General features: G+C 47.3%; 1 protein-coding gene across 1 annotated transcript in view; it reads right to left on the reverse strand.

The window, feature by feature from the left end:
* SERINC5 (serine incorporator 5) overlaps positions 1–14,384 on the reverse strand; it is a 55,371-nt gene that overhangs the window by 18,743 nt on the left and 22,244 nt on the right. The window contains exons 3-4 of the mRNA XM_073584177.1: positions 6,649–6,827; positions 507–589 (exon numbers count right to left, since the gene is read on the reverse strand). Of these exons, the coding sequence (XP_073440278.1) occupies positions 507–589; positions 6,649–6,827 (262 nt within the window). The remainder of the gene's footprint in view (positions 1–506; positions 590–6,648; positions 6,828–14,384) is intronic.

Consider the following 14,384-nt stretch of genomic DNA (forward strand, 5'->3'; position numbering starts at 1 on the left):
GGCCAGACTCACAAGTCGCCGACTTATGGCAAAGTCGGGTTTCGCCAACCGAAACGTGAAGTCGGCCATGTGGTCGGCAAAACGAGCGCCAAAGTCGAATTTCCCAGAATGCTTGCACGTGACTCTTTTCAGCCACTGAGCAAGGACGTACACTGTGGGCGATGAGATGACGAGAGAGAGACAGAGAGAGTGAGACAGAGAGAGTGAGACAGAGAGAGTGAGACAGAGAGAGTGAGACAGAGAGAGTGAGACAGAGAGTTTTCGCGCACTTTAAAAAAGCGGTCCGGCATGTAGGTGTGTTTACTGTCCTCCACTCCCTGCCGACTTTTCTTCCCCATTGATTTGCATTGGGTTTCATGTTTCAGTCGGACTTTCGACTTTTCCCGTTAGTCGGCCGATTTTGTTCGATTTGACTTTTTGAGAAAGTCGAGTTTCATGAAACCCGACTCGACCCTAAAAAAGGCAAAGTCGCTCATCTCTACTAATAAATAGAAGAAGAAACCTACCGTAGAGGAACGTCTCCTGATCAGGAATGAAGAACGCTCCAGAACACATCCCTACTAGCAGCAGAAACTTGATAAGCCAGAAGCTGGGAAAAAAAAGAAGATGGAAGAGTCAGGATAACACTTCATTTTTCCGCCTTCGCAAAATCAAACAACAACAAAGGTATCTTGTCGGAATAAAACTAACTAAATTGGTACAGAAAACTCCCAGGGCTTATTCCAACAGCATCAAGAACAAAAGAACAAGTGTATTAAGCCCACCATCTACTGTGTGTGGGGGTGTTCTAACTTTTCACAGACAGACGTTGGGTAAAGGGAGGATCCACCATGTTGGATTTCACTATGCCCAATCATTTGTTTACATGGGAGAGAAGCTTACAAATCTTAGTGTCATGCCCGCCATGTCTGATATGCCACATGACCCCCTGGAGCAGTGTGCAAGCGCACCTAACTGTCTTGCTCGTCATGTCTTGTGTGCTGCATGACCCCTGGAGCAGTGTGCACACGCACCTCACTGTTATATCTGTCATGTCTGTTATGCTGCATGACCCCTGGAGAAGTGTGCACATACACCTCATGACTATTATGCTGCATGACCCCTGGAGCAGTGTGCACGTGCACCTCATGACTGTTATGCTGCGTCACTCCTGGAGCAGTGTGCATGCGCACCTCACCTCATGGCTGCATGCCGTTGCTGTGTGCACGCCCGTCCCTGCTCTGCCGGCTGTGATCGTCTCTATGGTCCTGGAGGCCCTGACCATGTGACCCTCTCTATGGTTTAGCAGAATCTGATCCAGCAACCGTCTCTATGGTCCTGGAGGCCCTGACCATGTGACCCTCTCTATGGTTTAGCAGAATCTGATCCAGCAATCCTATGATCCTGGAGGATCTGAACCGGAAGTCCTCCTGGTCCTAACCCGGAAGTGCAGGTGCTAATGCCCTATATCAGACCGCCCCTTCCTATGGTCGGGGCCTGAGTATCGTGTTGCTTCCCTGCTAGGCTGTTTCGTCCTGCAGGGACGCTCCCCGTATTCTGTGCCCCTGCACTCTGCCCTGTTGTGCGTCTCTGCGCACGCTCTGTGCTTGTATCCTACCTCTTGTCTCGTGCCATGTCTTGTGTTGCTTTTTGTGCTAAGTCTTGTCCTTGCTATGCTTTGCCTTGTAGTACTTCCTATGTTCTCTGCCTTTGCCTGTTTCGCTATGTCTGGCCTTTGCTATCCTTAGCCTTGTAGTACTTCCTATGTTTCCTGTCTCTGCCTGGCTTTCCTAGACTCTGTCTTATGGTGCTCTCTTGCACATTCCATGTCTAGTCTCAAGGTTCTGCCTTGACCCGGCTCTGGGCTTCGGCCTACGCTCCGCTGCTACACTCTGTCCTATTGTGCTCTCTAGCACATTTCCTGGCTAGTCTCAAGGTTCTGCCTTGACCTGGCTCTGGGCTTCGACCTACGTTCCGCTGCTAGCCCTATACTCTCTCTGACCCGGCTCTGTGCTTCTGCCTACGTTCCGCTCCTTGTTCTGTACCTTGCCTAGCCTTGTTTCTTCGCGTACCCTTTGCACACGCCTGGCCCTCTCTCGCCCGCCTGTTTGTACCTCAGCCGTGCTCGTCGGCCAGTGACTAAGCTGCATCCGCCTGTTGTGCTTCAGCTGTGCTCGCCTCAGTCTTGCCCGCCGGTCTGAGCCTCAGCCCGACCAGCTAGACAGTGCACCAGCTGTGCTCAGTGCTTCCTTGCACCCACGCTGTCTCTGCACTGTGCATTGCGTGCCCTCTTGCACGCGCAGGCCCTTGCCTGCTCCTTGGCATACCTTCCAGTGCTTCTATAAAGCACGCGCAGGTCCTGCCATGTACCCTGTCGTGCCCTCTAGCACGCACAGACATAGCCTGTACCGTCGTGCCCTCTTGCACGCGCAGGCCCTTGCCTGCTCCTTAGCATACCTTACAGTGCTTCTATAAAGCACGCGCAGGTCCTGCCATGTACCCTGTCGTGCCCTCTAGCACGCACAGACATAGCCTGTACCGTCGTGCCCTCTTGCACGCACAGGCCCTCAGCTGTACCCTGGCGTGCCTCCTAGCATGCACAGGCCCTTGCCTTAGCCTGAACCCTGGCGTGCCTCCTAGCGCTTGCCCTATCCTGAACCCTGGCGTGCCCCTCTGCACACGCAGGACCTTGGCCAGAACCTCGGCGTTCCCCTCTGCACGCGCAGGACCTTGTCCTGAACCTCAAAGCCCGACATGTTCCCTAGCACGTGTGGGACCTGCTGTTAACCATGTACCCTGGCGTGCCTCCTAGCACGGCCAGAACGATTCTTTGTACCATGCCCCTAGCACGCGCAGGACCTTGAATCCTGGCGGCTTCCCTAGCGCACCCAGGACCTTGAACCCTGGCGTGTCCCCTAAACACGCACCATGCCTTGTGTGTTGAACCCTGCCTTGCACCCTGGCGTGTCCCTAGCACGCACCTTGCCTTGCACCTTGCCCTGGACCCTGGTATGCTCCTAGCACGCACCCTGCCTTGAACTTTGCCTTAGACCTTGACGTGTTCCCTAACACACACCATGTCTGCAGCTCTGTCGTGCCTCCTTGCCTGAACCCTAGTTTGCCTGCCGGATGCCCGGAACCGGCCGATTGCTGCCAGAGATTGTAAACCTGACGACTGCGGTCTGATGTCCGCAGCCTGATGCCCTGATCCTGTCGTAGCCAGCTGTCCGGAGTCCGATGCCATTGAACCCTTGCCTGTACCCAGACGTGCCACCTGGCACGTACCATGCCATGGACCTTGGCGTGCCCACGCACGCACCTTGCTGTGTCTTCCCTGTTATCACGTCTTGCACCTGATGTTACCCTTAGTTCGCCTTAATGAAGATACCTTGAAACCACGCCTTGTCTTGTTTCCTACATGTCCCTTGTCGTCAGACACTCACACATTGTGTCTTCCTTGAGCCGACCGTCTGGTTCCAGCAGTCTTGGTGGCTCACCCCCTTGGTCTTGCCCCTCACACTCCCTGTATATGGTTCCTCACGAGGTCAGCTCACCCTCGGTGGGTGGGTGCCACGACCCAGAAGGTCCACTCTAGAAAATGACTCAGCAAACGCTGACTCCGTCACAACTAGTAAGATTACATGCAGGATCGTGGGTGCAGAGAGTAAAGACCCTGCTCCTCTGTCAGCCATCTGTAGGGGGTGAGCACCTTTACAGTGGGACGGTTATATCCATGTGTCCAGGGGCGTAACTAGAACTGATTGGGCCCCATAGCAAACTTTTAAACGGGGCCCCCTTAAAGACACACCCCCTCAAAACCACACCCCCTTCAAGACACACCCCCTTACTGATAATGCATACTAGAGTCACATTAAGTAACAGAATTAGAAATAATGTAACACAATTATTCCTAATCCTGTAACTCAGTCAATACAATCAAATTAGTTAAGCATTGATAATTTTATATTTTAAGTTGCTGACCCAACACCACATGGTATACAGCACCCAGCAAGACATGGTATATAGCGCCCAGCACCACATGGTAAATAGCACCCAGCACCACCTGGCATATAACACCCAGCACCACATGGTATATATATAACACCCAGCACCACATGGTATATAGCACCGAGCACCACATGGTGTATATAGCACCCAGCACCACATGGTGTATATAGCACCCAGCACCACATGGTGTATATAGTACCCAGCACCACATGGTGTATATAGCACCCAGCACCACATGGTGTATATAGCACCCAGCACCACATGGTGTATATAGCACCCAGCACCACATGGTGTATATAGCACCCAGCACCACATGGTGTATATAGCACCCAGCACCACATGGTGTATATAGCACCCAGCACCACATGGTGTATATAGCACCCAGCACCACATGGTATATAGCGCCCAGCACCACATGGTATATAGCGCCCAGCACCACATGGTATATAGCGCCCAGCACCACATGGTATATAGCGCCCAGCACCACATGGTATATAGCGCCCAGCACATGGTGTATAGTGCCCAGCACCACATGGTATATAGCGCCCAGCACCACATGGTATATAGCGCCCAGCACCACATGGTATATAGCGCCCAGCACCACATGGTATATAGCGCCCAGCACCACATGGTATATAGTGCCCAGGCCAGCACCACATGGTGTATATTTACCCGGTAGGCCGCCAGGCCAGACAGAGCCTGCCCCTGAACCTCCCTCCGTTATACTCAGTCACCTCTCTCTCTGTCTCTTGCAGCCCCCGGCCGGTGCTTGTTCCATATTCAGTTCTTCCTGCTTTCAGCATCCGCTCATTACATATGTGCATATGTAATGAGCCGCTCATTACTTATGCGCATAGGTAATGAGCGGATGCTGAAAGCAGGAAGAACACCGGAGAACTGAAGATGGAATAAGCACCGGCCGGGGGCTGCAAGTGCAAGAGACATGCATTGCTAGGGGAGGAGTTGTAGTTAATTGCACTACCCGGGTAGCGCCGAATGGAGCCGGGGACCCGGGCCCCTATATGGGCCGGGCCCCAAAGCAACCGCTTTGGCTGCTACCCCGGTAGTTACGCCACTGCATGTGTCTATGGTAAGGTTTGCTGGTGGTATATCGCATGGTGTGCCGCTCTATAGCTACCATTTATGAGAAAACCTCTTCACCCCTACGTAAGAATGAAAGTTTATAAAAGAATGGACCTCCAGACACTTGATACAGAGATTGGTTCTCAAATAACCTAGAACAAAATGACTAAAGGCCCCGTCACACACAGCGATTTCGCTAGCGAGATCGCTGATTTTGTGACGCCACTGCGATCTCGCCAGCGAGATCGCTGTGTGTGACAGGGATCAGCGACCCGGCCCCCCTGCGTGTGGCAGCGAGAGACCAGTGATCAGCGAAGCTGGACGCTGGTTTCTAATGTAAACATCGGGTATCTAAGAGCCGCGCGGCTCTTAGATACCCTATGTTTACATTAGAAACCAGCTTGCTCGCTGGTCCTGATCGCTGGAGGAGCTGTCTATGTGACAGCTCACCAGCGATCAGCCTAACGATGTCCCAGCGATCCCATCCATGTCGGATCATTGGTGGGATCACTGAGACATCGTTATGTGTAACGGGGCCTTTAATCACCAGCAGAGCTCAGGAAACAAAAACAGCCAGAACATGGTCTTTACTCTCTGGATCATCGATTATTTTATCAGAATGCCCATTGTTCGGATGTTTTAATAGCTTCTTCCTGTTTAATGGTTTCAAAAGGGGCAGTGTGAGACATGTAAATCAGGAGAGGAGACTGTCAGTCATTACAAGTCTCACACTGGTCCCTTTAATTTAAAATAATCTCTGGAGGCAGATTCTCAGGTAGATCTATGTCTGGTCCATAGATCTTAACAGCTCATTTGCATAGTAAAAAAAAAACATGGATTTCTCTGGAATAAGACATCGGATCACAGATATCAAGGTATCAATTTATTCAGCTTCCTACGACCTTCATGCCCATATAGGTGGCTTAGGAGGGTTGATTCCACTGACAGATTGCTTTTAATATCAACTTGGAAGGGATCAAACACCTGATACCCCCTTAATCAGATGTTACCATCTCTAGCGCAGCTCCATACACAGTTTAGTGGCCGTTCCCCAGGTTCTGCATTACCATGGAATGGTCACTAAACAGGTCATGGAGCTGATCTGTACACGGTTTACATCCATTGACTGAAGGAGATAGTCACGGCTGTTCACGGACACCCCCACTGGTCCAATAATGATGACCTATCCTCACTATATCTTATCGACATTAGTAGTGGACGAACCCTTACTTGCATTTCATTCATTGATTAACTGGTGTTTGTATGTATATGAGTCCAGTGGGCGGTCCTACTAGTGACTGACAGTCCTCACTGGATAGCTGTGCATGCAGAGAGCGCTGTCAATCACTAGTAGGACCGCCCACTGGACTCATATACAAACAGCAAGGATGTCAATGAATAAAATGCAAAGTTACCTGAATAATTTCCCAACAAACCTGTATATAATTCTGCTCCTCTTCTTCTCTATACCGTGCTGTCCACAGACTGGTCTGCCTGTACAATGTGGACAGGTTCCCTTTAAGTAACGTGCATAATTCTAATGATAAATGGTGGAATAACATGACAGTAGTATTTTACCCGTTGTGGAGGTAAGCTCGGCAGCCTCTGCTGTTCTTAATGTTTATTGTAAGGATGAAGAGTAGAAAGAAGAAGCAGGCCATGCCAAAGCAGACTCTGTACACGGCCGAGTACCCAACCAGCTTGTCACATTTCAGGCCAGCCTGCAGATGCTCACAGATGTCTCCATAAAATGGAATCTGATGCAAATAAAGATAGAAAGAGGCAGGTCAGGAACATCTCACATCATGATCACTCCCACAGTAACGCTTCACTTGGTATAATAAAGTAGGCTTCAGACACATTGTACACCTCAGCCATAAACATTCCACACATTCTTGGCTCTGTGTCTTAAAGTGTTACTGTAATCTCAGGAGAACATGCATCAGAATGTCTGTCTGTCTCCAGCTCTTCCTCCTCCCTCCATAGAATGTTATGATCACTAACTATGATCTCTTAGAATGTCTGGTTCTGCCTCCATGTCTTCCTCCCTCCACGGAACATTACGATCACCAACTGTCATCTCTTAGAATATGTGTCTGCCTCCACCTCTCCCTCCATAGAATGTTATGATCACATCACCAACTGCCATCTCTTAGAATGTCTGCTTGCCTCCAGCTCTTCCTCCTCCCTCCATAGAACTTTATGAGCACCAACTATCTCTTAGAAAGTCTGTTTGCCTCCAGCTCTTCCTCCTCCCTCCATAGAACTTTATGAGTACCAACTATCATCTCATATCTCAATAATGGAAAAGTCTGTGCTCACTGAAAACAGATAACACTGTATGTTCAAGATTCAAGTACACCCACTGCACTCGCAAGAGCAAGAACCTGAACTGGAAAATTAAATGCAACACTACAAGTAAAACTGACGCAATGTAATACGCAGGGCCTGCAGAGGACGTGCATGTCAGGGTACGTGCCCTGAATCTCGATTTTAGGTACCATATAACACAGTGTAAATCTTTATCCGGTAATGTTCCTTTAAAGACCATTCACTGGATTTTTTTTTTATTAAACTGAACACCTCCTCTGATTGGCGCTGCACCACTGGTTCTGGAACAGTTTTTCTTTTGTGCCCCTCTGTTCCAAAGTATTGCCTCCTGGAAATACAGGTACGAATTTTCCCATTAACCAACTGGGCGTGTACCACAGAACTTCTCCTTGGACGTTTGCGCTATCTCCTTTGACATTGGCCAATCAAAACATGGCTGCATCCACAAAGACGTTCCTTAGTACACGCCCAGTTGGTCAATCACTCCCAGGAAGGCGCAATTAGAAGATCTCAGATAGGACAAGCCCGGGAGAAGAGATGCCCTGCTCTTGTTCCCTACGGATCAAACGTTCATTCATCAAACATTATTACTAAAGTTGCAATCAGATTAAATACCTGATTAGAAGAAATAAATCCGCACCAACACCACTGCGGCAGCAGACGGGGGGGGCACTCAAGGCCGGGCAGGTTCACTTCAAATAATGATTTTTCAGGATAAGTCAAGGTGTGTATATATCATGAATTTTATGACTTGTGAAATGGGAAACTGATGAATAGTATATAACACAAGTGTAAAGAAACTACTGGTCCCCACTGACTTACAATGGGGTCCTTCAATATTTCCTGCATTTATACACAAAGCGCTATTCCTTTAGTAAAATCTGACATCGTTTACTAGAAGCAGAAGCGAGCCAATGTGTGTCTCCATCTCTGCGCTCCTCCCCTCTCCATAGACTTCTATGTGCAGCAGCGCACATCTGCTCCTCCCCTCTCCATAGACTTCTGTGTGCAGCAACGCGCATCTGCTCCTCCCCTCTCCATAGACTTCTGCGTGCAGCAACGCGCATCTGCTCCTCCCCTCTCCATAGACTTCTGTGTGCAGCAACGCGCGTCTGCTCCTCCCCTCTCCATAGACTTCTATGGGCAGCTGCCTTAATTGATTTCTCAGAGGCCGATTTTGTCTTGTTGCTGCCTCACTGAATCTGGACTATAACAATGAATTTAGTTCATGATGTTGGGGAGGTCTGCAGAAAAGAGAATCAGGCATATTCTGCTGGAAATGTAATAATCATGCACGCTCAGCAATGGTGTCCACAACTAATATAAAACCATATAATTGGATTGTCCATGTGACGCCGCTTAGAGGAGATTGATTTATACTGAATCTACAACCAGAGGGTGAGAAATTCCTCACCGCACTGTACAAACACCGGCCGTATAGTTCTGCACACTGGATCTGTGCTTGGAATAACGTTATAATAGGAGTAGCCTCTGGGTTGATTTCAGGATAATAATCTAATTGCTGCCAAAACGTTTCTGCTCATTGCTTCTGTCTCAGATATTCCATCTGCTGCTGCGAGAGGAGAAGCTGCGGCTGAGACAAGTATGCCGATTATTGCTTCTAAATGGAAGACAGAGGGAGAATCGGGAATGCTGAGACGCAGATAACTGCAAGGATGTGTAATGCTTTACCCACTGCACCAACATCGAGTAATAGCATAAGTTTACATACGCGTGATTAGCATTTTGTAGCACTGACTTTATATTGTCTGACTTGGGTCACGTGTTTCAGGTCGCCTTCCATCAGATTCTCACAGTACGTTTCTGGAATTCTGGCCCATTTCTCAAAATTGTGTAACTCAGGTTTGTAGGGATCTTTGCTTTTCAATTCTGGCCATAGATTTCCTATAGGACTGAGGTCAGTACTTTGTGAGTTTTCTCTCCATTCCCTTCACTTGAACCTACCAACAGGCTGCCGTTGCCTATTTTATTTAAGAAATCAGTGGGCAATCTCAGACTGATTCCAAGTATAATTTATCAAAAGTAGCCAGCCAAAACTAATCCTTACTTTACAGCAAAAGTTGGGTCCAATCTTCCCAGTTGTGGGATACCGGCATGCAAATAGGCATCTGTGACCCTCCACGGCCCCTCGCACTCACTTGCTATGAACGTGTTAGCGAGAGATCTTGGGCTTTGCCCAACCCGGTACCATCACATCCTTTCAAGAACTCTTACTGAATGGTAACTGCTCCAATGAGGTCAACGTTCAGTAAATGTTGTGGCAGTGCTGGGTTAGTGCAAAGTGCTGGATCTTATATTGCATAGAATAAAGTGCCTAGTGCTTAAAGTTCTTTCCATACCCTATAAGACCTAAGGAAATCAACTCTATATCATACCGTCAGTCATGTGTAACCATATGACCCTAGATGAGCGTTTCGCATCCTGCTTCATCAGAAGGGATGAAACAATGCGAAACGCGCGTCAGTGCATATGGTGACACATCAATGAATGACGATATGATAAAGTTAATTGGCATAGGTCTTATATTTTTATAGAAGGGACCAGGGATTCCTTTAGGGTTTCTGTAAGGTGTGCAATGCCGCAATCTGGATGAGGTTTTACAAGAATTTTGGGTCCTTTGGGGGGGGGGGGGGGGGGCGTTTGGGACACTTTTGAGAAGTTATGATTACAAAATCAGTCCGTGGGTGTCCATGATTGGGAACTCATTGACTGACCCCAAACATACTACCAAAGTCACAGAAAAATGACAAGTGCAACAGTCTCCTGCTGCAGGACGTTGACACAACATGAGGTTGCAATTACGAGTAAGAGCATGTGCCCTTGTTTGGATTTTTCTGCTGGATAATCTGAAGAATTGGCAGGAAATACACAGCGTAAGATACGTGCATTTTTTACACTTTTTTTTCCCTCTTTTTCCTGACAGACACAGCAAACCTTCTTGCCACAGCTCGCATTGATGTGCCATCCTGGATGAGCTGCACTACCTGAGCCACTTGTGTGGGTTGTAGAGTCCGTCTCATGCTACGAGTGTGAAAGCACAACCAACATTCAAAAGTGACCAAAACATCAGCCAGAAAGCATTGGTACCGAGATGTGGTCTGTGGTCCCCACCTGCAGAACGATTCCTTTATTGAGGGTGTCTTGATAATTGCCAATAATTTCCATCTGTTGTCTATTCCATTTGCACAACAGCATGTGAAATTGATTGTCAAACAGTGTTGCTTCCTAAGTGGACAGTTTGATTTCACAGAAGTTTGATTTACTTGGAGTTATATTCTGTTGTTTATTTTTTTGAGCACTGTACTTACCCTCTGTCGGCCCCCGGAGTCCTCAGCGGCACTGCCGGCAAGTTCTGTTCCCAGGCGTGGTTTGCGAGAATGACCTCTGATGTCGTAGCAGTCACGCGACGTCACAGAGGTCATTTTCGCAAAGCACGCCTGGGAATGGAAGTTGCCAGCAGCGCCGCTTAGGACCGGGATCGCCGCTGAGTAGATCGGGGGGCCACCAGGAGGTGAGTATATCCATTTTTTTTTTTATTATTATTTTTAACATTCTATCTTTTACTATTGATGCTGCATAGGCACATCAATTAGTAAAAAGTTGGTTACACTTGTCAAGCACTATGCTTGACAAGTGTGACCAACCTGTCAATCACTTTTCCAAGCGATGCTTCAAATCACTTGGAAAAGCGCTAGCGTTCTGCAAGAAAAAAACGCTTGTGTTTTGTGGGAAAACGCATGCGAATTCCGCATGCATTTTACCAGTGGCGGGGAGTAGCAGACTATTCCGCAGCATTTCTGCAACGTGGGCACATAGCCTAATACTCCCCTTCAATACTTCCATCACTACCTGTCAGGTCCCTGCTGGTCTTTGTACCAAGCTCTGTATGCAGAGGTGGCAGGTAACTTAGGAAAAGAGCAGTAAACTAACTTTAAAAAATCCCTTCAATCTTGAGCACAGAGAGGATTTTTAATAAGGGGTAAATGGTAAATTTGTTTGTTTTTACAAGCTCTGCAATTTTAACTATTTAAAGGGGTTGTCCAAAATTGATCAATGGGTTTATGACTTGTATAAACTAGCAACTTTGCCATTTACCCCTTATTGAAAATCCTCTCAGTGCTCAAGAATGGAGTGATGTTTAATTTTAAGTTTACTTACTCTTTGCCCATTTTATCAGCCACCCTGCAGTCCCAGCCTGGCAGATTACCTAGGCAAGAATCACGCGGCACAAGAAGGTGCTTGGCATGCACGCCCCTTTGAAGCTGACTGGATCACTGGATTTGGCCAGCGTTAGTCCCCCTGCGCTTCTACCATGTTGCTAATGCAAAGCTGCCCCTGCTAGCAGCCTGGCAAAGCACACTGTTACACCAGTGTCCGGCGTTGCCCCCAGCTCTGGCCCCTCACCCGCTCCTGCTCCGGAGACTGCCCCTGTACCTCTGCGAGGTTCCTGTGGGGATTCTCGCTCGCCGTCTGTTCCTTGTTGTCCTCTATCCCCTGCTTCCTGGCACGCTGCCAGCAGGCCTCCTGGGAGAGTGCTTAGGACACGCATGCTTACCTCCGGTCTCTTAAAGGGATAGCGCGCATTTTTTGAAAATTGCAATTAACCAATGGCAGCGCACGGATTACTATTTCTGGCCTCTCCTCCATAGGGAGAGTGCCAGAGCAACGAGTATCTACTCTTGCTACATCCAGTTCAGTCCCAGTTCTGTCTGCGCTGCGTTAGCAATCCGTTTGCACTTGCTCATACTGTTTGTCTCCACAGAGTATCAGTGACCAGTGTTCAACTATCCCAGGCGACATCAGTATCCATAGATTCAAGTGCCATCCCTATCATCTACCCGGAACCTGACCTTCATCACCAGAGCCATCTTCATCTCACATACCCGGCATCCGCCGGTCAGCTCCTTCAGATCTGTTATATCTGTTACCCGTTTGTCCCACTGGGACAGCTGCCACGTGTCCAGGGTCTAACTGGAGGTGGCACCTGTGTCCCCCAGGTATTCCACTCTGGTCCTGTTCGAGGGATCTTACTACGATACCTGGGGCTCATTAGTTACGTCCCCTTCGGCGCCCCCCCGGACCGTGGTCCCAAGGTTCCACTCTAAAAATAAAAGACGAATGTGAACTTCACCACCTGTGCCTCCGCTTCCATTCGTTACACACACGGTTGGGACCAGTAGTGCAAAGAATGCCACTTGTTTCAACTCTCAATAACAATCATCCCGCTAAAGCCAGGGGCTGGGAGCTGCGTGCTCCTGAACATTCAACTTGAGAAAAACACTTTAAGAAGATGAGACAACCCCTTTAACAAGCAGAGTATGGCTTCACGAAGATTAATATAGCAGCCTGGTAAAAAGGAACAGAAACTATCAAAAGAAAAAGGAGTGTTGACTGCAGCTGTGTGCACAGGACTAGGTTAGGAGAGGTGGCGAGATTTTATGCAGGACTTCTTACAAGCAGATTTTTAATGTAAATAATAAAATTGACAGCAAATCTGGAACAAAAATCCTGTTTGCTTTGGACTAAACACAGAGTTATCCACTTCATTTGGATTTATCCACTTTTAATGACCGGACTGTGAATGTTCCTGAACCATTTCTTTTGCTTTATATCTTTGTACATATGGGTACATGAGGGTTGTGAATCATTTATACACATTGCCCTCATGCCAACATGTGTGCTGGCCCATTTCTTCGGTTTTATCCACTTTATGTGACGAGGGATTTTGAAAAACTCATTCACTTGCATAGACTGTACTGTGTGCTAGATTTCTGGATCAAACTAAAACATATATCATGTGAGCCATCATAGCCCACGTGTGTAGTATTGTGGGGTCAGTAATTACTCTTTAGTAAAGGCTGTATGTAAAGAAAGAAAAACAAGGCCCAAAAGAGGCCGAAAAGAGTAATAAAAAAGTCACCCTCCTCCTATATTATTGCATAAAATTAATCCCTTCTGATGAAGCAGGATGTGAAACGCGCGTCGAGGGGCATATGGTGGCACATGACTGACGGCATGAAAAAGTTGATTTGTATAGCTCTTATAGGGTATGGAAATAACTTTATACACTAGGCACTTTATTTTATGCAATAATATATTTTTTTTATAAGGGATCTATATTCATTAGTGATGTATTGATGTTTCTCAGATGATCTGAACATAAATTCCCTTATTACGGTATAATCTTTTTGTGCTAAACTACTGATGGGTAATGTGTAACTCATTGCTATGAATTATATAAGGTATTTCTAGTTATTTATTAATATTTGCCCTGCAATCCCTTTAGCACTGATACTTTAATGTGGCTGTGGTACATAATCAGTCATTTTTAATATTATATTATTTATATATCTACCCAGTCACTGATTGAAAATGTGTTTTAATAGCGTTATAACTTAAGTTTCATAATTTTTTATATTGGCTTATTTATTTTTTTATTGGTCCTTGCACCGCAACCATACAAGCACTGCATACTAATACTGCGGTAGTACACATTTCCATAATTGTTGTTCTTGATATACCCGGATTCCCATCTTTTATTCATCTTTTGCCCTCCTCTGTTCCTGAGATATTACCTGCTCTACCCTTTATGTAGATCTAGTCCTTTTAGCCAAGTGGGTGTGGCCCTCACTTGTTCTCTGTAGCCATCTTCTTGCGGGCCACTCCCAGTTGACTAAGACGACTAGATTTATACACAAGGAAGAATAGGAGGAACAGAAGAAAAACATCTACAGATTCAGGAAGACAGCGGCATTTACACTAGGTAATAGCCGTTTTGCGGCTTGTTCGGACATAAGCCCCGACAGAGCCACCGAGCGGGGGGAATCATTCTGATGTTTGTTTTTTGCAATTTTCTTTTGCATAGAAGAGGCAAATGGACCTTTGGCTTTTCATAAGTGAGCAGATCTGACTTATATACATTTTTAATTGGTTTATCCATTTTTATGGATGAGTATTGTTGC

Source organism: Dendrobates tinctorius, unplaced genomic scaffold, assembly GCF_039654945.1.
Source record: "Dendrobates tinctorius isolate UK_male_01 unplaced genomic scaffold, ASM3965494v1 ptg000083l, whole genome shotgun sequence".
Classification (NCBI taxonomy): Eukaryota; Metazoa; Chordata; class Amphibia; order Anura; family Dendrobatidae; genus Dendrobates; species Dendrobates tinctorius.